Source organism: Curcuma longa, unplaced genomic scaffold, assembly GCF_044706935.1.
Source record: "Curcuma longa cultivar G26 ecotype Majalengka, Jawa Barat unplaced genomic scaffold, ITB_CL_G26_1.1 contig_28401, whole genome shotgun sequence".
NCBI lineage: Eukaryota > Viridiplantae > Streptophyta > Magnoliopsida > Zingiberales > Zingiberaceae > Curcuma > Curcuma longa.
The window spans coordinates 1-9,394 of record NW_027433699.1 but is presented as its reverse complement, the minus strand read 5'-3'; the positions used below and the strand labels follow the sequence as shown (position 1 = coordinate 9,394).

At 32.8% G+C, this 9,394-nt stretch overlaps 1 protein-coding gene across 1 annotated transcript; it reads left to right on the top strand.

The window, feature by feature from the left end:
• The first annotated feature begins 1,233 nt into the window (after positions 1 to 1,233).
• On the top strand, positions 1,234 to 9,254 carry LOC141819233 (uncharacterized). Its single transcript, XM_074706574.1, has 3 exons — positions 1,234 to 1,628; positions 8,353 to 8,513; positions 9,099 to 9,254. Exons 1-3 carry the CDS (start codon positions 1,335 to 1,337, stop codon positions 9,190 to 9,192), a joined length of 549 nt encoding a protein of 182 aa, XP_074562675.1. The 5' UTR covers positions 1,234 to 1,334; the 3' UTR covers positions 9,193 to 9,254.
• The last annotated feature ends 140 nt before the right edge of the window (positions 9,255 to 9,394 follow it).

Here is a 9,394-nt window from a genome sequence, read left to right as displayed (position 1 = left end):
TTTCGTGCCTTGAAACCATAATATTCAATTCTTGTTCATCTTCCTCAACACCTCCACCTGACATATAGTGTGTTAGTGATGGTTGATGCAGGAGGAGCAAGGCAAGGAGCTATAGCCGTCAAGTTGGGTTAGGCCCGTCAGGTTGACCTGCCCCGCCAAGTAATTTAAGCGGGTTAGGTTGAAATTTTATCAACCCATTTTAAGATGGGTTCATATGGGTTGGCCCGCTTAGGCCTGCGACCCGCGTGGATTGGCCCACGGTGGGATTGGGTTGGCCCGCGGGTTGAGAAAGTTTATTTATTTATTTTAAATTTTAAAATTAAAGTAGAAAACTCGATGAATTAATAGGTTCGATCCATTTAAATTACAATTCAAGTTTAAAAATTATAATTCAAACTTAAAAATTTCAACTTAGTCAATTTAAATTATAATTCTAACTTAAAATTTTTAATATTTTTTAATTTTTTAATAGGCCCGCGGGTTGGCCCGCCTAACCCGCAGCCCACCTTAAGTTGGGTTGGGTTGGAGATTTCCCAACCCGCTAAGTTGGTGTGTCGGCCCGCCCCTCCCCGCTCCGCCATATGATGGGCCCGCCATGGGTTAGCCCGCCCCGCCATGGGTTGACCCATTTGACAGCTCTACAAGGAGTGATGAGGTCATACACAATCAATTATAAGGTTGAGCGAGGTGTTAGGTGGTGACAACGAGGGCTATGCAAGAGGTGTAAATGAAACAAATATTTGTTAACAAATTGAGTGTCGGACTTAGTAAAAATTTATTTATATTAATTTGATATGCACAAGATAAATAAAAATAAATAAATTTAAATAATTTATTAGACTAAATGAATAAATTTAAATACTATAAGTCTAGAATATTAATATTTGTGAAGATAATTTATGAACTATTGTGAATAATATTCACCAATAATATTCATAAGTAAATTATATTGATCAATAAATTTTTTTTATCAAACATATAAATAAATATATATTATTTAAAATAAATAAATAAATTTATAAAAAATAACCAATAAAAAAATTAAAAATAATTTTTTTAAACAATCAAACCAACCTAAGGATATAGCTCAAAAATAAATAATCAAAATTTAATAAGTATTTTATCAGCTTGATTAATTATTCAATTAATTTATGAGATAAATTTGAACATGTAAAGATTGGTGCGACTCAGGGGACTAATCAATTTCCACCTCCTCTATTATCAACGGTCGTAAACAAGGCGAAGGGGAGTCGAGAACTGAAAGCAGACTAACTATTCGACCAACAGTTAGGGTTTTTCTCGTATCTCCGATCCGCTCGTGCCTCTGCTTCTCAATGTCACGACGCATCGTCCGGCAGCAGTCGCTCCTCGCGGCGGCCCCCTACCTTCTCCGACATCAGCAGGTGCGGTGGGCTCACGGCCCCTCTCCTCGCGGCCGATCGCTGCCAAACAAGAAAACGGAGGGCAAGTCGGAGTGGTGGACGGTGGACGGTGAGATGCATGAGGTCGGCGAGCACGTTCCCCACAGGGAGCGATTTGTCATCCCCAGAGATAACCTCCCCAACAAACGCCGCAAGCAGATGCGCGAGCAGTTCATGCGCAGCACCCGCCTCGTTCTCAAAGACACGGTACAATTTTTCCTTCCCACCTTCATAGTGCTATATCATCGACTACTTAAAAGCAAGAAGAAAAAGAAAAGAAACAGTCCCGTCTCACGTCTGGCATATTACCTCCTAGGAAATTAGAGAAAATAATTGGTAGGAATCCGTGTCCTATCTGGAGAAAAGGATGAGAATAAGAGGATGAGATGATCACCAGCCTCTAATGATCAAACTGATTTGATTAATTAATCGTATTACTTGTGGTACATTGATACGATCCCAAATAGATGTATTCAAATAAATCTTTCAAAATATTATCCTTTAGAATAGAATATTAGATTTGTTATTAATTTCCTCTTTCAAAATATTGTAATTTAGAATAGGTCATTAGATTTATTATTATTTAGCCTTTTAAAATATTAGAATAGGTCATTATATTTATTAATATTTTTTATATTGACAAAACATTTTTGTATGCCTATATATGGAGATATTATGTAATCTTTTGATATAAGCAATAAAGTGATTCAATTAAATAATCAAATTACTTTGATCATTTGAGGTTGATCCTCTAGAAGTGATCATTATTGGTCGGTCCCTTCGAAGTAATCATCCTATCCTCTTTCTCTAATTCCCTATGAGATAGGACATGGGTTCCTATTAACTTGGTAGCAAAGCAAGGTTCTTTATCATCACCAATTTCTATTATATTTTTTTGTTTGTTTATTTCTATTAGGAGAACAAAAAAATAATAAAAAAAAAAAAACAAATGCATGGTCAATTTTAACACAATGGTAGGAAGATTTCATATTATCACAAATTGGAGATCCTATGAAGATGAATTCCATTGTTGGAGAAGTAGAGACCCTGCTAGATGAATTTCGAAAGCTGAAAGATTTTTATTCTACACAACATAGTAGATAATTCCAAGGTGGAGATAACTTCTATACATTTGGAAGGGGAGGCTCTCTAATGGTATCAATTATTCGAGTCATGCCTTAGTTCTGCATCACGGGAAGAGTTTGTAGATGGTCTTCTCACTTGTTTCACCTCTCAAGAGTATGCGAATACAGATGATGAGTTATCCACAATTCAATTGACCATGATAGTAGCAGAATATCATAATCATTTTCTTCAACTCTTTAACTAAACTAGTGATGCATTATCTTTCGCACAATTGGAAGAAGAAAAGATCTTTGAAAAAGAAAGGAGAAATAACAAAGTTGCGAGCAATTCACTATCTGAAATAATTTATGATAATACAATGAAGTCTAAAGTGCAATTGGAAAAATATTAATGAAAGAGATAAAGCAAAAGAACGAACAACAAGATAGTTATAAGGACAACTTACATAAGGAGTTAGAACTTTGATAGTGATAAGAAGAATTCATCGTCGTGACACCCATATTAAAGTCAGTACATGTACAACAATCTCTACTTTCATTCTTCAAGAGAACAGAGAAATAATACATTGTCATTGACAACATCAAACATTGCATGACGTATTTTTTGCCATAACTTGATGAGGACCTGATGTAGCTAAGAAAAGGAAAAGAAAGTATTGGCATGCTCATAAACCTTCAATGAAGACCCAACACAATAACACATCATCAAAGAAATTTTTCAACTCGAGAAAGATTCATAAAAGGTTATTTGTCTATCATAACTTCATCATAAGGAGGTTTATGAGCATCATCGGAATAAGAAGACATTTTATGCAAAGCATCGGAAAAAAGAAGAAAAAGATCAACCTTGAGGACAAGGTTTATCTGAAGGATAGTGAAATGATATGATCCCTAAATAGACATATTCAAATAACCCCTTGAAAATATTATCCTTTAGAATAGGCTATTAGATTTGTTATTAGTTTCCTCTTTCAAAATATTATAATTTAGAATAGGTTACTAGATTCATTATTATTTACCCTTTCAAAATATTAGAATAGGTCATTATATTTATTAATAATTTTATATTGACAAGACATTATTGTATGCCTATATATGGAGATATTATGTAATCTTTTGAGACAAGCAATAAAACACTTAAATTAAATAATCAAATTGCTTTAATGATTATTATTGAAAGTCGATTCTCTCAAAGTGATCATCCCATCCCTTGTCTTCAATTCCCTACGAGATAGGACATGGGTTCCTATCATACATAATGTATTTATATAGACATGTAAGAATACCTTATCAATACAAAATTAATAATAATTCTAATGACTTATTCTAATAAAAAAGAAAAATTAATAATACCAAATCAAATGACTTATTCAAATAAAAAGAGAAAATTAATAATCTATTCTAATAGAAAAGAGAAAATTAATTCTAATGATTTATTATAAAAGATAATATGTCGAAGGGGTTGTTTGAATATTTTTACTTCGGGATTATATCATTCCACCATCCTTCAAAACAACCTTGTCCTTAAGGTTGATCTTTTTCTTTCAATGATTTGCATAAAATGTCTTTTTATTGTGCACAAATTGAGATCTCCTTTTGATAAAGACAAATGACCTTTTATGATTCTTTCTTAAGTTCGAAAAATTCCTTTGATAATGAAGTGTATTGTCTTGGGTCTTCGTTGAAAGTTTATGAGCATGTCAATACTTTCTTTCCCTTCGCTTAGCATCGCGTCGAGTCCTCATCGAGTTATGATGAAAGAATACTCCATGTCATATCTGATGTTGTTGATGATGGGGAGGTATTATTGCTTTGTTCTCTTGAACAATGGAAGTTGAGATTGTTGTAGATGTTGTGACTTCAATTATATATGTTGCAATGATGGTGATAGTTGAATTCTTTTTATAACTATCAAAGTTTAGATTTTCTTATGAATCACCTTTATACCTATCTTGTTGTGGAGGTTGTAACCCTTCTAAGGCATGAATTGATTTTGCCATAGTATCATCTTTGTACTTCATAGGCACTTTCTTTTATGTCACCTCCATTGAGATCATCTTCTTCCTTCGAGTCCTCCATTGGTTCAACTATTAATATTCTCTTTTGCGTACATTGATGATTTTGGTGCCACTTATTATTTTTTCGCGCATCATCATTAATTTTCTCTTCTTGCAATCATGCAAAGGATAATACAACTTTTACAGTATGAGAATAGTACGTTTTAACCTCTTTTGGGTTGTTAGGATGAAGTCCTTCAATAAAAGTGTTTATCAATTTTCACTTTGACTAATAAAGTTTAAAATATCGAGCTGTGCCGAGGTTTTGGTCCTGGACTGGAACAATAGAGTTTTGGTACTGTATCGTGTTGTGTCGTGCTGATATAGTTTCGGTATTTTTAAAATATAAAATATATTAATTAAAAATAAAAAAGTTAATCTAAATATTTAAAAATAAAATTTTTAAAAAATAATAGATAATTTTAAGATATTTTAATTAAGCATATTTAAATTATTTCAACTATAACTAAGAGTTGATTATTAAAATTTAATGTTTAAATCCTAAGTTTTAAAAAAATTCGTACGCGACCGCGACGGGGCACGCGCGGGTAGCACGACCGGGGCTCGCACTGCTTGCCCGACAACTTCGGAGGTGTCGTCGGACCACACGATGCCTCTAGAGGCATCGTCGGACTCGGTTGATGCCTCATCCCGACCGTAACGCTGTGCCGGTGCTGGTCCGCTGGTGGAATAAAAATTCTTGTCAGTTTCAAGCGAAACGACTCAAGATTTCAATCCCTGGACTAATCACAAATTTGGTTAAAGAGTTGGAGAAAATGATTATGATTTGGAGTTGGAGAAAATTTTGCTATTATCATGATCCGTTGAATTTTGGATAACTCCTCATCTGCTTGAGGGGTGAAACGAGTGAGAAGAACATCTACAAACTCCTCCCATCTTGCAAATCCATGATAGAACTTGAATATTTGATACCATCGAAGAGCCTCCCCTTCCAAATGCAAAGAAGCTAACGCCACCGTTGGAATCATTTGGAGTGTTGCGTAGGAGGAAAAATCTTTCGGCTTCCCAAATAAATCCGATAGGATCTCTACTTTTCCAATAAGGGAATTTATTTTTTGTCTCGTAGGATCTCTAATGTGTTACTATACGAAATCTTCTAATAAGCATTTTTTAATAATATTTTTTTCAAATAGAATAAAAAAATTATAATAGAAATAAACAAATAAGAAAAAATGCAAAGCAAGCCTTTTCAAATAAAATTGTAAGTGGGAGATTTAGGCTCATGTTGTTGATGACTCCAAGGAATATAATGAATTGATGATGGTAAAGAACCTCGCTCTTATACTAATTTGGTAGGAATCCAAGTCCTATCTCATAGGGAATCAGAGAAAAGTAGAGACTAAGAGGATGGGATGATCGCTTTGAGGGAATCGATCTCCAATAATCAAATCGATCATATTACTTGTCTCAAAAGGGTACATAATTTCACTTTATATAGGCATGTAAGAATGCCCTTTTAGTATAAAATTAATAACAATTCTAACGACTTATTCCAATAGAAAAGAAAATTAATAATACCAAATCAAGTGACTTATTCTAATATAAAGAGAAAAATTAATAACCTATTCTAATAGAAAAGAGAAAATTAATTCTAATTTTATTCTAAAAGATAATATGTCAAATGTGTTGTTTGAATATTTTTATTTGGGGTATTAATATTTTTTAAAAAATGAAGGAAATTGGATGATCACTTCGAGGGATCTACCTCCAATAGCCAAAGACCTTTGATTTATTAACTTGGTTGCTTAATGTCAAAGGGCTACGTAATGTCTTTATTTATAGACATAAAAATATTTTATCAACAATAAAAATACTAATTCTTTGTAATAATAAGTCTTATAACTAATGAAAGGAAATCGTGAAATTTACTTATTTGACTAATGGCCTATGCTAGAGATAATAAAATTAAATAATTCAAATTGAAGGATTAATTTGGATAAATCTTTTTTGAGATTGTATTATTCTGCCATCCTTCATAACAATCATGTTCTCAGGGATAATCGTTTTTATTGTAGATCAATTGAGGCCTTCTTTTGGTAAAATTATGATGGACAAGTATCCGTCTATGATTCTTCCTTAAGCCCATATGGTTTTGCCTAAAATTCTTTGGATCATGAGGTATATTGTATTAGGTCCTTCTTGAGAAGTTATGAAAGTATCTTTTGCATTAATTTTTCCTTCACTTTATCTTGCATTGAGTCATCATTAAGGTAGGACAAAAGAACATTCCACGTTATACCTTTATTGAGCGGTGACTAATGTGTTGAGATGTCTTATGGCATGATTTTTTGAGTGGAAATCAGTTTGGTAGCATCACTCCAAGGGACTAGGTCTTCTTTTTGGATGTAGCAATTCATGGTTGTTGCCAAGCCTTTTGGAATATTGGAAGAAATTACATTTGATGTACTCATTAAAGTGGATGTGTGACGCATTGTGAATTTTAGACAAGGTGTTGTTCCTTGTTTTTCTTGAATGATGGAAGTAGAGATTATTATAGATGATAGAAGCTCAAAAAAAGACTTTAATGCAATGACTTTAAATACATGTGTTGCTATAATTGTGATAGATGAATTCTTTTGACCACTATCAAAGTGTAGATCCCCATATGGATCACCCTTATAGTTATTTTGTTGATGTTGTTCCTTTATCTCATCCACTAGTATTGTTTTTGATTGTACTTAAAAATTGTATTACCATGAATTAGTTTGGGCAATGGATCACTCACAACTTTCTTATTTCTCTATCTTTTTCCATAATCTTTTCTTCTTGTACTCGTGCAAAGGATAATGTAACTTTTATGGTGCAAAGATGGTATATCTTAACCTATTTTTGAATGTCAAGATGAAGTCTTTCAATAATTATCGCTTTGAGCAACCGTGAGTTTAGTTAAAGAGTTGAAGAAAGTGATTATGGTACTCTTCTACTTCTACTGAAGTGATTTGTTGACTTTTGGCAACTACTTATCTCCATTCTCACATTGAAGGGATAACACGGGTGAGAAGATATCAATAAATTTCTTCCATGATGCATACGCATGGCATGGCATGGCATGACTCAAGTGATTGATATTATCACAAAGCTTCTCCTTTGAGATGCAAAGATGCTTTCTCTACCTAGTCCTTTGTGTAGGAGAAGAAATCGTTCAACTCTCGAAATCCATTTAGTAAAATCTTTGGAATTCTTCTTGTGTCCAGTAATATCTTCTGTTCGTTGCTATATAAAATCTTTTGGAGAAACTAATGGAAAATAATTTATTTTAGAGAAGATCAAAAACTAATTTCGAATCGAATAAGTAATTTGATTGGGTCTTTTATCCCATTTACGAATGTTTCATATAGCTTGTAAAACATAATAATTGATGTTGCAAAAACAAAATTTTGAAATTTATAGGCTATATAAAGGATCTTACTTATTATAATAAGACACTATCGTTTACAAGTTTGTGTGCCTATAGCCATCTTAATGTGTATAATGTTTATTTTCAAAGTTAATATTATTTTTCTTGACAATTGTTATCTTAATTTTTTTTAAAGTGAGTCACTTAAGAACTAATTTGTGGTCATAAGCTTTCACTAAGTTATGAACTTTGTAATTGTTGTTATTATAAATCATACAGGCTTGCATTAATACTAACTTTCCAGTGTTTGAATTTGAATAAAATGATGTATACTTTTGCCTAATTCACTGTTAGATATCTATCCTATCAGCAAACAGAGAATAAACATCTAAGGTATAATAATGAAGGCTGAAAGTTCTGTAAACTTACAGGAGCATGAACCTTGGTGTAAAAAATATATGGAGTTATATCGAGAGCTTAGGGAGAATTGGGAAAGGCTTTACTGGGATGAAGGATATTCCAAAAAGATTGCACAAGATCATGCCAATTATGAATCTGCTGAGGATGACGACTTGGACTTTTCACCACACAGGTCTAGCCATTTTCTATTAAGAAATTTATTTTCTGTTACATAAAACCTATGATGAGATCCATGAAATTTAGCTGAGAATTGAATAAGTTTATTATAGCCTTTAGTCGACATAAATGATCAAGTTGGGAAATGTTTAATCATTTAAAATGGAAGGAATATGTTAAAATTTTGTTTCAAATTATAATAATCATATTAAGATTTATTCAAATCACAAGAATGGCATTTGCTTTCATCACAGTCAAGGATCGTATATTATGCCATCAACTTACAGGTCGTGTTTATGATGCCCACTTTTATCAATTTTGTGTCCAACTGTTGTCTCCCATTATCCATATTGCTACCAGACCATGTAGTTATACATTTTAATGATTGATTGCTGCTTGCCTTTATATTCTCAGAAATTACTTGACAGAGTGTGGATGACAATGCTCTTTGTTCTTTTCTCATTTATTTTTATCATGTTTTGTACTGCATTTTCGGTTGTAAGGCTTTGACCAAATAGTTTACTCCCGAATTTTCTAAGACATAAATAATAAAAGCATTCCAACAACTATTCCAACTAACATATGCTCTCACTTTTTTCAGGAGAAGACAATCACATGCTGAGCCAAAGGTAGTACAATGGTTAACTTTTGAAAGTATACTGCTTCATTTACCCTGCTATATTTTTGTTTTATGAACACCCATTGGCATTGTGTTTAGTTCTTGTCATTATTTCTTAATTATTCCACTCCAATACTAATTGGCATAGCAAATGTATTAATTTATGTTGGCTCGAACATTGCCCAAATATTCATACTTGAATTTCATATCAAAATTATGGGACACAGAGCTTATCATTCACTGATGACCTCTGTTATGATTATGAGTAACCTGTAAAA